The sequence below is a fragment of the Staurois parvus genome, unplaced genomic scaffold (genome assembly GCF_062004578.1).
Source record: "Staurois parvus isolate SC_StPar_1 unplaced genomic scaffold, SC_StPar_1.0 ptg000619l, whole genome shotgun sequence".
Taxonomy (NCBI): Eukaryota; Metazoa; Chordata; class Amphibia; order Anura; family Ranidae; genus Staurois; species Staurois parvus.
In genome coordinates this window covers 891,079-907,127 of record NW_028318415.1, presented here as the reverse complement: position 1 = coordinate 907,127, position 16,049 = coordinate 891,079, and the positions used below count along the sequence as shown (strand labels likewise).

The 16,049-nt window shown below is 43.5% G+C and overlaps 1 protein-coding gene across 3 annotated transcripts in view; it reads right to left on the bottom strand.

Annotated features, from left to right (window-relative positions):
- Positions 1-16,049, bottom strand: part of MERTK (MER proto-oncogene, tyrosine kinase) — a 149,951-nt gene that overhangs the window by 120,918 nt on the left and 12,984 nt on the right. For all 3 annotated transcript variants that reach the window (XM_089693262.1, XM_089693260.1, XM_089693261.1), the window contains exon 2: positions 354-657. In XM_089693262.1, coding sequence (XP_089549388.1) covers positions 354-657 — 304 coding nt within the window. The remainder of the gene's footprint in view (positions 1-353; positions 658-16,049) is intronic.

The following is a 16,049-nucleotide window of genomic DNA, read 5'->3' as shown; positions in this document are numbered from 1 at the left end:
CCAGTCAGGATATCATGATAAATCCTCTGTGTCTGCCAGACATGGGCTCATCTGGCCTCCCTGCCCCAAGGGCAGACTGACCATTTAGGCACTCGGGCACTGCCCGAGGGCCCAGGGTCAGTAGGGGGCCCCATGAGATGCCCCTGGTACCTTTCATAGGCTTTTTTTGGTGTGGGGAGGACACAGGGGCCCCATAATTTCCTATTGCCCGGGGGCCCCATGAGTTGTCAGTCCGCCCCTGCTCTGCCCATACCAAATTTTAAAAGTTACAGCCCTGCTTAAAAACAACAAGACACTTTACTCTTTATATCCTCATTTTCAACCAATAAACATGTACAGTGCTTAGCATTCACCTGTATGAAGATACCATAGATGTCACCGTTATATCTTGGATTTCAAAAGACTGCACAGAGATTCGGTCAGATTGTTGAATTGAATTTCCATCTTTCCACCACGTTATTTGCTCTCCGCTGTTTAGATTTGGCACAACAATGGTGCAATTGATCTTGACATCCTTGTGTTCTGAGAGAACAATATTGGGAACTGTGGGGTTAAATCTAATCCTTGGAGCTGGACTTGTCACTATCTTTTCTTTGAATTCTGGTGATAAAGAGCTTGGTGTTTGCAGGCCCTGACCTTCTCCCAGAATTTGAGTATCTGCAGAAAGTAAATGCAAGTTGGTGGTTAGTGCTGATATATAATCATGCCTAAAAATATATATGTATGTTTTTTTGTGACTAAACAGTAAACTATATATGACAAACAATAAACAATAATTTAACAAAAATGTGAGATATTAACAGTTATTTGGAATTTGGTATCACATATTTTTAGTGCTGGCAGCTTATAAGTACCCTAAGGGAGGCAATTCTTTTTTTTTTTTTATGTTTGTAGAAAATCTGAGATGACTTGACCACCTAGCTATAGATACTGTAGTAGAAGCTGGGCTTTTTTTGCTCACCCAGCCTTTAGGTCCATGGGAGCCTAGGTAATCCCTTAGCTCTGAAATTGATAGTCACATGGACAAGATTGTGCCAGCAGATATAATTCTACATCAAGTTTAAAGAGTAATTACAACCGTTTTTTGAGGGGTGGGGAAGTATTATAAATCCTTTTCATTTTTTCACTTCTGTTTATGACTCCAATAGAGAGATTCATTTTCACTGTCAATAGTTTCTCCAGGCAGGAAGTGAGAAAAATCCTCAATAGGGACCCATGCAGTAATGAGGCATGACGAGTTTTTTGAAGTTGTAATTTTTTTGTCACAATTTTTGGGAAAATTAAGAAATTAGAAATAATCACTAGTGCAGTACAGTGTCATCATATGACTGGTGTGGCAGTAATCAGGGACACTGGTTTGACTGGTAATTGTTTTTTCAAATGTTAAATTCTTTTTTATTACATTTCTTTTCTTTTATAATTTTTTTTACATACAGTGACCAGAACAAAAGAGTGTTACAATAGTTACACTGTACTACTTTAGGGAGGTGATCAGGATTTTGTTTTTGTATATACTGTGATTGCTTAAAACTGAATTTTACATTTGTAAACAACCAGTTTTTCTGAATAAAAAACTATTCATTCAATGTTTACTAATGTGATTAGCTGTGATTGTGATTCTTTCTAGACGTGATTCTTTATACAAGTGATTTGCACTTTAGACTCTGCACTTCAGCAATTGCACGAAGCAAACATACATAGCAAACTGCATTGAAAAGCACCAAACAGTCTGCAGGTGACCCTCTCTCTATTCTGCTCTCCTACTCTGTAGCATGCATTTTCTACCACTCCTCCTGACAGTTGTGTCTGCTCCCCTGAAAGTTTCTTTCCTTCATCCCTCTTCTCCACTCCACAGTTTACATACATTACCTTCCCTTCTGTCTTCTCCCTATTACTGCACTCACCAACTCCTACTAATTATAACTCCACATGCTTATAAAACCTCCAGGACGCTGAGGCATGTCCCCTCATATAAATCGCACTCCCATATTACCTCCCCCACCCTTCTGCTTCTCCTAACCTCTGGAGATATATTCCCAAACCCTGGGCCTCCATCAATTAAGTGTGCCCAACGCTCCCATCACCCTGCACCCTCTGGCAGTAGCCGCAATCCACAGAACTTAGTCTCCATTCCTCTTCTTCCCAGCCAGCCTCCCCTTTTCCTGTGCTCTCTGTAACAATCTCGCCTTCCTCCATGACCTCTTTATCACAAATTCCTTTAACCTACTTGCCATTACTGAAACCTGGCTTTATGATTCTGACACTGCTTCCCCTGCTTTCTTTTACCATGGTGGCCTTCTCTGGACTCACTCTCCCAGGCCCAGTGGATGGAAGGAAGGTGGAATAGGAATCCTCCTTGCCCCACAGAGCACCTATCAGGTACTTCACCAACCTCCCTCTCTGACACTCTCCTCTTTTGAGGCACATTGTATACATCTATTCTCTCCTGTTTCTCTAAGAATTGCTGTGATCTACCAGCCCTCTGGACCGGTATCTACCTTCCTTGATGACTTCTCTGCCTGGCTACCCTTCTTTCTCTGTTCTGAAATCCCCACAATCATTCTCGGTGACTTCAACATCCCTTTTAATGCAAAAACCTCTTTTGGCCTGAAGCAATGGATACAGGCTTCTACTCACTCCAATGGCAACACTTCTATCTTCTTCCTTGTACTCCATGCAACCTCTCCAACAACCCTCTCACACTCTCTGATCACCACCTTATTAGCTTCACTCTCTCCTTTTCTCCCACCTCCTCTCCCTCCAGCCACCTAACAGTTACCCGTAGAAACCTTAGCCACCTCAACCCTTCTCTTCTCTACTCTGCTACTGACCACCTCTATGACAAAAATATCATCCCTGTCCTGCCCAGATCTAGCCACTTCTGTCTACAACAGTTCACTCTCATCCTTCCTAGACAAGCTCACCCCCTCACTACATACACAATCAGGCCCCAATCCCTACAACCTTGGCAAACAGATGACACCAGAGGTCTCAGAAAACATAGCTGAGCTCTTGTGTGTCTGTGGCCTAAGACTGAGTCTCAGAAAGACTTCAACCAATATGAATCTGCCCTCCAGAAATACTATTCCTGCCTCCACACTGCCAAGCAGACCCATTTCATTACTCTCATTAACACCTGCTCATCCAGTCCCCGTCAACACTTCTCTACCTTCAAGCTCAAGGTCTTCTTTATCCTTCACTGCCTCCAACCACTAACTCACTCACTGCTCAGGAGATTGCCAATCGCTTCAAAAGGAAAATCGATACAAATTGTGAGGAGATCTCTGATGCGCAGATACCTCCCCTATTTGACACTCCACATCCACAGGGACAATCGCTACTTCCCGCATTCAACCCCACTACTATACAGGAGGTAAGCCACGGCACGGCCTCGTCACGGCACCCCACTATGCTGGGTGTCCAGTGCGCTCCTGCACCTTTAAGGAGGGATGGACGCCCTCAGGTCCACCTGCCCTTAGTCTATCCATTAAATACATGTGCCTCTACTATGGGGGGTCTTAAAATTGTAGCATCAGGAACTACAGAATACTGGGGTGCCGGGACGAGGCTCTGTGGCTTACGCATGTATTTGCAAATGTGTGCTAACTAAAACCCTGTTTTTAACGCATACTGTTAGACAGGTTAATTCAGTTTGTTTGCAGGCTGGCTGGCAAGGTAGAGCTGGGAATTTTTCTTTTTTGTTGTTTGACATGCGTCATCCTTCCATGTGCTCCTTGCTGTGAAGGCCAGTTACAGACTGGGGCAGTGGCCATTTCTTGTACTATTGAATTGTTGTTTGAGGGGACGCACTGGACACCCTAGCTGCCATTGTGCTACATGCTGGGTGTCCAGTGCGCTCGTGTACCTTTAAGGAGGGTGGTGTGAGGGACCGCCGAGCGGCACCACTAGCACTCCACTGGTCAGGCGTGCCCACAGCGCGGAGTCTAAGCCCCAGGGTACTTGTTCACCAGAGCCCCTGATGGTAGGGATGGACTTGGAGTACCCCGGGACCAGGTCGCCACTACTGAGCACACCTGTCAGTGGTAGGAGTGTTCGCCAGGGGCTCCAACCAGGGAGAGCCAGATGTGAGGAGGTCGGGTGACCCCGATGGGATGGATGGATGGATGGCTGAGCAAGTGCGAAGTCAGACGGGCTGAGTTGGTAACGTAGAGGACGGTATGGTACAAGGGAGCGGACAGAGAATCGCCGGGTCACACGCCAGGTCAGCAACAGCAGGTCAGATCTAATGAGGGGCATTCAGGAAAGAGGTTAGGCAAAGCAAGGGTCTGGGCAGGAGAAATCAGGAGGTCAAGAGCAATCCGGGTCAAATAACTTACTAGGCACAGGTTCAGATTCGCAGGATACAGGTAGGACCAGAAGGCACTGAATGACAGCTCAGGGACATTTAAATATCCCGCCCTGCTCTGCCATTGGTGCCCAGCGGGCGGCCGCGGCTTCTACTGCGCATGCGCAGGGCGGTGCACTGCGCCTGCGCCGGGACCATCACGGCGGGGATCGAGGGGATCCCTGACAGGTGGGCTCCCTTAGGTCCACCTGCCCTTGGTCTATCCATTAAATACATGTGCCTCTACTATGGGGGCTCTTGAAATTGTAAAGTTAGGAACTACAGAATACCGGGGTGCCATGATGAGGCTCTGTGGCTTACGCATGTATTTGCAAATGTGTGTTAACTAAACCCCTGTTTTTAAGGCATACTGTTAGACAGGTTAATTCGGTTTGTTTGCAGGCTGGCTGGCTCCTTACTGTGAAGGCCAGTTATAGACTTGGGCAGTGGCCATTTCTTGTACCATAGCACATTAAAGCCTTCTTAGAACAGAAGACATGTGAATACCTTATCTTCTAAGCAGATTTTACTGTGCTATACACTGATTTGGTTGGAGGGCTTTTTGATTTTTTAAACCCCATAATCTGTACGGACTTGGAGGGTACCAAATCCTACTTCATAGATGCCATAGTTTCCATACACTGCACTGATGGTGGGCAAAAAACCCAGAAACAGTTGAATGCAGTTTGAAATAAAAAAGCTCTATAATATTAGGCTATAATTACACTATACACCAGGGGTGCTGGATGATGGTATGAAAAGGAACGATTTGCATGGCTCTGCCCCTGGTCCTGAAATGAGAAATAATCCTCATACTTTGGGGCTATGTAATGGAATGAGATATGTGAATACCTTCTTATCTAAGAAGGCTTTAATGTGCTAAGTACTATCAGAATCCTATATTAGGGTGCACCCTTGAATAGATTACACCTATCACTTGGGGGCAATATGTAACACCTTCCAGGTTAGATGGACAGTTTTTTTTCAGACAAAGGCTGAGCAGCAGCCTGGGGATCAGTCAGCCTGGGGAGTGAGGTTAAGTCAGGACAGGCTGGGAAGCTCTAAGAGGTCAGGGCTTTTGGAGCCCTCCTACCTCTTCAGAAACCTGAGAGCTTGGTGGAGGAGCACTAGATTTGCATGTTTAAGGAACACTGGCTAATTCCCAGGCAGGAGGCTGGTCATGGTGACCAGGGCAACCTTCAAAAGTGGCAGAACCTGGGGAGAGTGGGGAGTCAAGTGGAAGATGGACTGAGAGGAAGGTTGGAATGAGGAGCCTGGGTGGGATCCCTGGCACGATTCTAGAAGGGAGGATCTCTTCTGACCCATCTTCTCCTTGAGAGGATGTCCTGTGAAGCAGGGAAGAAGCCAGCCTCTCATAAGGCCTGAAGGCAGCCCCCAACCCACCAAGCAAACAGGGAAAGACAGAGCAAGTACTCCTACACCCTGCGCCAGATAAGGAGAGAGGGCGGTCAGGTGCAATACCCAACTAGTCTTCATCCAGGACTGTTCTAAATCTACAGCTTTTTGGGCCCCCTTGCCCAGGGATACCCTCAGAAAGCTGGATGAAGAGGAGGATTTATCTGGGGTCTGAGGAGGTACACCAAAGAGCTGTTAATGCTCTTAAAGAGATACTATATCTAGCTATATTTTTTGTACATATTTGTTCAAAAGTTGTCCTAAGGTCTACAGTTCCCTTTGGCATCCCATATACCCCTAGACCACATCCAAGTTCTTGACCCCTTAATAAAATCACAAAACCAAGCTAAAGGACTGTTTACTGACTCTGAATGTAAAATGTGGAAAAATGCATGTTGTCTGGCTGTGTAGAGCTTTAGGGGAACCCAAAACTCAGGGACTCCTAAGTGCTACACATGTATACTGATGTCCCATACACAGCCACAACTTTGAGAATATAGATAAGCACTTTAGTCTAAAAGTGCTAATAGGCCACAGTTAATATACCTGTCGCAGCATAAATGTTGATTCATGAATGCGGTAGCCAGCCTACAAATTAACATGCAGAGGTATCTACATCCACATAACATTACATCTCCTTCATGGGGTGTCCATCACTGTTGTAGTCATTACAACATCATATAAGTTTATACTGGAACTCCACCATCTCAAGTATTAGACATCACCAATCCTGAAATATCAAGTTCATCACATATTGTTCCATGCAAGCATAATCATATTAAACAGTCAAACATTATAATAGGCAATCATATTAAACACTGTCATGGTCAGCAATAAATAACCTTCAGTGTCTGTGCTGCTCAAACTTGCACAAGTGCCATTAGTAAGGAGTACTACATTAGGCAAATTTATTGGGCTCTAAAAAAATACTGTACATCTTAATGTATTGAAGCTCTGCCTCCACAAATATTGAGAAGGTCCGAGACTGGGTACTGGGGTTGAGGATGCAAAACCATGACTAGTTTCCGTAGTCCAAACCTAACCGAATCAGTTGGAGCACTAGGGATAAATCTCTCCACACTGAAGGAAAATCCCTTTTAAACATTTTTTTCGCCAGAACAACTATCCCAACTGGAATATTTCCCCATTGTTACTGTTCTGATAACAATATAAATTGGTTTAGATACACTTTAAGCTAAAGAGTTGCAATGGAAAGCATAACAAAATAGGAATAGTCTTTCTGCAATTGGCAGTTTTCCCAGATCATTGTTTTAATATGTACTGCACATTTTTCCAACAGCCCAAAGGATATACCAAGAGGCTCAATAGAACATTTACTATCCATTGTTGTTAGTATATATAACTAAAATTAGACGAGGTCACCTGTTTGGTGGATGGGATTAAGCCACATTTGGCAGCAGGTGGATATTACAATTTATTACTTAATACTTCACAAGGCATAGTTACTTGGCCACTCAACCCCTGCTGTAGTGAAGAGGAATGCCTATGTAATACGATCAAAACATACAAGACCATACTGCTCAAAACCAAGAAAATACAGGTCTGGAATACTTTCCAGTGGCATTTCAATGCAGTAAAATCATATCTAATAAGCATTTTATTACAGATCATTTAATAATTTTGCACAAAATTGGAAAATAATCAAATTGAAATGTGTTCTTAATCTAGGCTAAGTGGTCAGTTAAGCTTCAACTTTTCAGATTTTACATAAGCATACAGTATTAACCACTTTCCGTCCGGCCCATGCAGAAAAACGGCTGGACGGGAGTGCTGCCAAAGCGGGTGGACGTTTCTAAACGTCCCCCCACATCTATTGCCTGTGCGCGCTCCCTGGGAGTGCGTGGCACCGCGATAGGTGCCAGCTGTGTCCTCTGGACACAGTGGAACACAGATCACTGTACGGGACCTCTGTGTGAGGTCCCGATCATGTGATCACTGATTGGCCAATCAGTGATCACATGCATAGTAGTAAGCAAGATGTCACTTCTTGACATCATTGCTTACTACTTGTGAGATCACATGGTACAAGGCTATTCACAACAGCCTTGTACCATGTGGCAAGCTGTGACCAATCACAGCTCTCACAGTATTTTTCAATGGCTGCAGGAATGCAGCCAGAGAGAAGGAGAAATTATTGCTTTTACAGCCTTTATGGGTATAAAAGCAATCAGTGTAAAAAAAAAAGATAGATCAATAAATTTTGGCCAAGATTTATGAAGAAAGATTATTTATTTACAAAATGTTATAAGAAAAAACACTTTTTTTTCCAAAACTTTTTGACTTTTTAATTCATATAGCAGAAAAATAAAAAATCACAGTTGTGAATAAATACCACCAAAATAAAGTTTTATCTGTCCTTAAAAAAATGCTAAAATATTCATATGGGTACAGTGTTGCATGACTGCGCAATTGTCATTCAAAGTGTGCTAGCACTGAAAGCTGAAAATTTGCCTGGACTGAAAGGGGGTGAAAGTGTCCGGACTTGGAGTGGTTAATATTAAAGCTAAGTTCCTGTTTCCTAGTCACTTAAGAAACTTTATCAGGAACAGGTAATGTCACAAGGAAAATGCAACTTATTTCGGAGCAAAGGTCTGTTTGTATGCTTCCTTAAAAATACAGGAGGTCACTAGTTTCAGTATTCAACTAGCATATGAAGCCAGCTGAAACCATATAAAACAATTTTGGTGCAGCTAATTGTACACTTCAAGATATGCTGCAGAAGTGCACAATATATTGTAAAGAACAAAAAAAAAGACAAGCTGCCTCTCAGACATAAATAGGCATGGTTTGTTCATTGTATATTTGGAATCACATAATGGGTAGCAAGAATTTTACTTTTGCATGAAGGTAGGCTTTACCACAGGTGTCATGATGCTATTATAGCTTTGTTATGTAAAGGTTTACAAATACTTTAAATGGACTTGCCAGAGTTCTTGCCATAATGCAAGTATGTACATGATGATAGGCCCATCTCTCCATTCTTACTTACTTGTACTCAGGGGTGGACTGACAACTCATGGGGCCCCCGGGCAATAGCGGATCATGAAGCCCCTGTGTCCTTGCCCAAACTCATAAAAGCCTATGAAAAAGGTACCAGGAGCATCTCATGGGGCCCCCCTACTGACCCCGGGCCCTCGGGCAGTGCCCGAATTTCCAAATGGTCAGTCCGCCCCTGCTTGTGCTTATTACCAGCATGCATGGCAGTCAGTTTTCAGTTAGGAATATATTGATAACAAGAAGAAAAAAATCCTATATGATAAAAGAGACGTACAGTTTCCTATGCCATAAAAATCCACTAGCTAGCAATTTTTGTAAGTGTACCTTTAGTTATATTTTAAAGCATGACTTTCAAAAAAGGTTGGGTATCAGTGACTACCAAGATAGTGGACCTTTTTGAATTAGGTATTTTTAAGTTGTTCAATAAATAGACCAGAACACAGACATACAGATCATTTCATCAAAATGTCTGTAATATGGGAGGTGGCCCATAGAGAATAAACATGGAGACACTGAGTGGCATAACAATAGCCACTGACTGCATGTCTACCAGTACCTTGAAAACATTTTTTATCCCCAAAACTTCTTAATTTGTTATAGGTTCCTCATGTCTGGATTTTGTTTGGACTTCAAGGGCATGAACCTACCTGGACGACCAAGCAGGTATAAAAAAACCAGCATTTATTGCAGTATTCCTTAAAATTTATATTTTATATGCCTCTAACATAAGTAGCCAAATCTGTCTTGATATCATCCTCCTGTCATTCTTTGCACATTACCTTTCAGATTGGTTGCAGGAGGGGCAGCATTTTAAGTCAATCAGATGTGCTGAATACATGTTGCGTGTGGCTGTTATGATTGGTAGACAAATTTTAGTATGTAGTGAACGTATCCTTTAAAGAATTATTTTATAATGCTTCTTTTCTTTTTAGGGGTTGTGCACTGTAATATATAGCCTCACATTTGGTTCATAACATACTTTGGTATACTCTGTACTTGCCAACTATTTAATTTTTAATAGCTGTAAACCAATATGTTAACATGGACATACTATCAGCTACTGCATTTTAGGAGGCTAGCAGTTAGAAAAAAGATGTTTCCTTTTGGTTTCAGGATGCATGAGAGTCCCTAAATTGTCTCAGGCAGTCCTTTGACTTGTCCGTGTAGCACTACAGCCACAGGGGCTGCTGATTTGAACTGGTTCTCCCCCAAGCAGTACAGAGGCCATGAACCACCCAAGCAACAGTCCATTCACTCTGGCTCCAATAAACAATCTAGGGGTTGTCTTTTTGTGATTTATTGCTGATAAAACTTTGGTATCTGGTTACCCTGCAGCACTGCACAGCTATTGATACCCAGTGCAATCTCAGGGACACTGCACAGTACAGGAGGGCACTCCTTTCAAAGCTTTCAGTCCAGAATACTCCCAAGGACAGGGAATGGCCAGTAACTAAGACCCTATGAGAGCAGTCTCAGTCCATGCAACCTCTGACGCTTATATCCCAAAAGCACACAGTCACCTGGCCATTTCCTGTTCTCAACAGTATTCCATCCTCAGGCTGCCACCTTCCAGCTTCCTCCGCACATGGTGAGTGAGACAGTCCTTCTCTAGACCAGATCCCTTTGGTAAAGTCCTGTATTCAGTTAAACATCACTTCCAGGTCCCATCTCTGCTACAACTGAGACATCACAGAACAGCAAAACCATCTACAGGCTGCCTCAGGTGCAACAGACCCCTGAGATGTGGACCTCTCCATACTGGGGAAAGACAATTTCTCCAGGGTTCCAGACTATTTATCAGCTTCCCAGCCACCATCTGGGCACACCTCCCTAGGGATTGGCTAAGCACTGATAAATATTCAGGCTGTTTATTTGAATTTTCCCTCCCTAAGCTCTAGAAACTTGTTCTAAAGGCAGGAAAGCAATTAAACTCCTAGCCTGTGAAACCCTGAACAGATAAGACCAAACAGTCACTGCTGCCTTGATCACAGAAGGAGATCAAAACTAAAAATTTACCTAGCATTCTACGCTAGGAGGATACTACGTCAGCTTTTGTGGCGCCTATATACAATAATGAAGCAAATAAGATGTAACCCACCCAATCATCCAGTGTAGGAGAATAAACATGAGTTATGACCCAAAAATATACAGTATGTCACTGCCTTGGTTACTGAACATATATGGTCTTATACAGTATGGCTTTTTCCATTATCTGTTATGCACTCTTAAAGCAGCTCTTATTTAGGGTGTAGGGGCATTTTAGATTTAATAATGTAAGAAGGGCCCCTCCAGCCATTACTGTTATGGATGTACATAAACACTGATTGAATTTTACAGCCTTGGAGTTTCCTTGTGTTTCAGGAAACGTAGCTGTCCTGCAAACGCCCTAATATTAAATGAAATATTGAGAATGAGTGCGCTTGCCTATGTAGTAAGTGTACAATCCAAATGCACATGTTCCTGCGTTAAAAATGGCTGTGTGTATAAGTGGGTGCTGCAGCGACCGACGGCTGGAACCGAACAGAATCAGCAAGAGAGAATGCCATCAGCTCACCGAGGATCACCAATATGGGTCCAAACGTTTTAATGAACAATTAAATAGTTACATCAAGGCAATGTTTCGGAGTCTCGCAGGACCCCTTCATCAGGCATGTGACCCATGCCTGATGAAGGGGTCCTGCAAGACTCCAAAACGTTGCCTTGCTGTAACTATGTGATTGTTCAATAAAAATTTTGGACCCATATTGGTGATCCTCAGTGTGCTGGTGACATTCTTCCTTGCCTATGTAGTGACACGTTAGGTGAAGAGGTGGAACTTAGAAATACCTTACTACCTGAGAAATGGGAAGCTGGTAAATCAGCCCATTCAAATTAACTTTAATTGTGGGTGAACTGACCCTGCAATATTAGAAAATTACTGCAAAATTAGAAAATGAACTGTACATAATACAGTTATGTCAAAGCACACCTTACAAGCAAGCCGGTCTTTGGGTAAACTACTGTGCAACTACTCTTTTATGTCTAATTTAATTTATTTATCCTCTGTGTTAATGACTCAATAGATAAGTGAAAATGTATTTAATGTGAACAGAAACATGAACTGAAAGAAATTGCTATTGTGATTTAAGGGGTTTTCCGCATTTGCTAAATATGGCAACATAGAATATAATTTGTGAATACTGATACTTCAAAGTAATTTTGTTGCTTCTATATAAAAAATAATATATTTACTATTATTTCATAAAGTAACTAAAATACACACATGAAACATTCTACAGCAGTATCAGACTACATCAAATTTTGAGCTCAGATAGTCTTTCTTTAAGGGTTCGTTCACACTTGCCACTCTTCAATGGCTCCTCCTTTTTCTGCAGAAGCAGTGACTAGGGGTGCACAGATGCTGTGAATGAGGCCGCACTGAAACCATCCACAACTGCAAAGAATGTGTGCATTTGTGGCGCAGTTGTCAGGTTTTAAGTGGGTTGCAATGCTGGTTAGTGAAACAGCTGCTGCCTCAGCCAAAAGGCGAAACAGTTAACCTGTTTCCCACACATTCTACTTAAACAGTTAAAGCTCTGCCTCTCTCCCAATAATAAAAGGGGGGAGGGCTCTGCCCAGCCAGACAGTCTGTATGGGAGAGTAGACACAGACAAGACACAGCATGTAATCTTCGGCCATATCACTGAGCTGCTGCAGCTGCCAGAGAGAGCCTCACCTGGCTCTAGGAAACCTCCACATTCAGGGGCATTGCTCAGACCCGCAGTGCTCCCTAAAGAACACCAGCCATGGATATCTGCCACTGTGGACTCTGCTTTGTATGAATTCATGTCTGTGCAGGTATGCTGGGGAAGCCACAAACCTGAGTTAGGGATTAGTTTAGAGAAGACTGTGTACTTTGTTTTGGAACTGTTATGCTGGAAGTTTCCATTAAAGCTTTTGAAACTTTGTCCTAGCCTGGTCTGATATTACCTAAAGTGTTATTAAACCCACAACAGTATAATCAGTCTGTATATGCAGTAAAGCATGCTTGTTATACTTACTGTGGAACCTACGGGGTTAATCCTCTGCATTGTGTAAAAACTCTGTTTGATCCTGACTTCTCTGATCCTCCCCTTCTTCTAGTGTCCCCCTCTTATCTCATGATAAGACATATCATGTGGAGTCACTCTGCACATGCTCAGTTTGGTGTGTATAGCTAGAGATGGTTTTTTGTTTTTCTTGGGAGAGTGCATGTGATCAGCACAGGGCCAATCAGTACTGTCCAAACAGAGGTCAGGGGTTCTGCATCCTCGTAGAGCAAATTGAAACCGCCTCCTACAATCTTTAACCAGTGCTTTGCTGGACACTGATAGAAATCACAAGACTGCTCTAACTGCTGATGAGAAAAGGTATATAACAGTTTATATTTACAAAAAAAAATTGAATTTCCATGTTCTGTGTGCAGTGGGAAACCAGATATTGTGAATGCAGGGTCCTGGGTTTAGTAACACTTTAGAGGGGTGCATGATGGTAATGGTGTAAGGAAGAACAGGGCCTGTAATGCACAAATACACTGTGAAGTGGTGACATGCTGTTGCTAGGAGCAACAAGTACGAGAGAAGGATGATATGACAGCCAGGTAGCAGGAGAGTGGTATTCTCCTGTATAGTGAGTGGTCGGTGCCCTAGCAACTGGGACAGGACCCATGTGGCAGAGACCCTAGGGACCTAGCTGCATGGTATGGGAGAGAAAAGATTTAATTGTGTACATGCAGGAGGTCTGCACTGGTGTCCTGTGGGATCCCGTGCTGTCACTAGGTGGGAGGTGGCAAGTCAAGCTGGCCTGGTGGAACGAGACACTGCTCAGTTGTGCCACTTTCAAAATGTTGTATTCTGAGCAGGTGTATGTATTGTGGGACCGGGAAGCACATGTACGACAGTGTCAGGTTATGATTCCAAGACACTGGAGTGTATGGCCTGCTTCTAATTCAGGGTACCACCCAGGGGTGTATTTACCACAAGACAAACAAGGCATTTGCATAGGGCAGCATTTTTTGAGGGGGCAGCAGCATTTTTCAGGCGGGCAGAACCATCCTCCGAAAGAAGGAAAGGAAGAAGGGACACACGCAGCACGGGGACCAGGTGGGATCTGAGAGAGGCTGTGGGCTGCTTGATGGTGTATGCAGAGCCTGACTGTTGTTCCTGGGGATGGCCAGAGCTGTGAAGGTGAGTGTCTTATCTCTTGACAGGCGAGTTGCCAGTGTATGGAGGGCGTTGGTAGTGGAAGGCTCTCTAAGGAGGGGGCGGGGGGGGACTGGGGTGTTGTTGGTCAATGTCAGGCTCTCTTCATGTGGGAGGGGGGTGCTGGCCGGTGCCAGGGTCTCTCCTTGGGGGTGTGCATTTTTGTGTTGCCTAGGGCAGCACGGAACCTAAATACACTACTGGTACCACCATAATGTTGATGCCACACGAACACGGCCCAGCCTGGTCCCAGGCATTTGCAAACGCTGGAGAGTCCGGAGGAAGGAGAAGTGTGACAGAGAGAGCAAAAGGCGCAATGTGCACTGGACAAGTCGGCCCCACCATATCAAAATTTAGTTTGAAATAATTCATTATCTGAATTCTAATCAATTTCGAAAACAAAATTGAAATGTAAACATATTGCTGATTTCCTTCAAAGACTGTATTCATTAGAATATAGCCATCTCCGAATGGCGGCTCTAGGCAAAGCGACCTTACATCGCTTTCTATTTCGGACTGTGAATGCGCCTGTTGGTCCAAGGAGAGAACACTGCACTGTGAGTAAAAGCACTACATTTTACATGCACATGTTAGCACATTTAACCCTTTGATCACCCCTATTAACCCTTTGATCACCCTGTCACTCAGCCAGTCCCATTAGCACAGTGTCAGTACATAGAATTTTTCACTGATCAATGTATTACTGCCACTGGTGACATCAGATACCATCAGGGTCTGTAAGCTCCCCTCCCAGCCAGGGTCAGCTAGTGTTATATCGCCCACACACTATCGCACTCCTGCTAGAGGTCGCTGATTACCCCCATCACTAGTATAATGTTTGTACAGATCAATATACTGACCACGAACAGAATTATACTAGTGCCTCCTTTGTATAGTGTCCCCAAAAACACAGTGTTAGCAGGATCCGACCCGTTCGCTGCCAGCACTAGCGTTTAGCCCCTCCGCTGTTTTTCACGGAAGATTTGTATCAATTGATTGTGGGCCAAAGCACTTTATACGCACAACAATACATCATTGCCTATCCAAATTCAGCTCTTACCAAGCAGTTCGCATGGAAACCTATCACGGTTTCTGAATTTAAACCTTTTTTAGGCCTAACCCTCAACATGGGCATTACAAAAAGAATGAATTGCGGTCATATTGGTCCACAGACCCAATTCATCATATGCCCATGTTCTCTGCTGTTACATAAATGCCCAACAAGGACCAGCAACATACTGGTATGTCGCTGGACTTTGAGTGGTTATACCAGGATGATGCCTGCAGCTACAGGCATCATCCTTTTATACTTTTTTCAGTTGGTGGTCATCTTTCATGTAAAAGCAATCCTAGCAGCTAATTAGTTGCTGGATCATTTTTACAAGCAGTGGGAAAGGATGTCCTTCCCCCCTTCCGCCGCCTTCCACGGTTTTCTTGGGCTCTCTTGTCCTATCTGAGAACCCGAGAATGCAGCCGGACTATAGAGCTGATCAGAGACCAGAATGACCCCAAACATCTCTATGGGTTAAAAAACTGGAAGCTACGAGCATTTCATCATTTCCGTTTCACTGGATATTAACAGTGCCATTTTTAAATTGGGAAAGCATCTGATCATACCAATCTTGGTGTGATCAGATACTTTAATGGCAGAGCAGAGATCTAGAGTTAACTAGACCCCAGATTTCTCAGAAAACAGTACCTGCCATTGCCTATTGCTATCACAGGGGATATTTACATTCCCTGTAATAACAATAAAAGTAATAAAAAAAAGAAAGGGACAATGTAAAAATAAAAAAAATCTAAATGAAAAAAAAAAAATCACCCCACTGCCCCCCCTCCCATGCTCATGTGCAAAGGCGAACGCCGGTGTCGGTTCCGAGTTGGCATGTAAACAGAGTTTGCACCATGCATTAGAGGTATCACACTGAACATCAGATTGGAGGCAGTAATTCTAACACTAGACCTCCTGTGTGTATATAAAGTGATGACCTGTAAAAACGTCGCCTAATGATATTAAAAATGTATGTAGTTTGTCACCGTTGCCTGGGCAT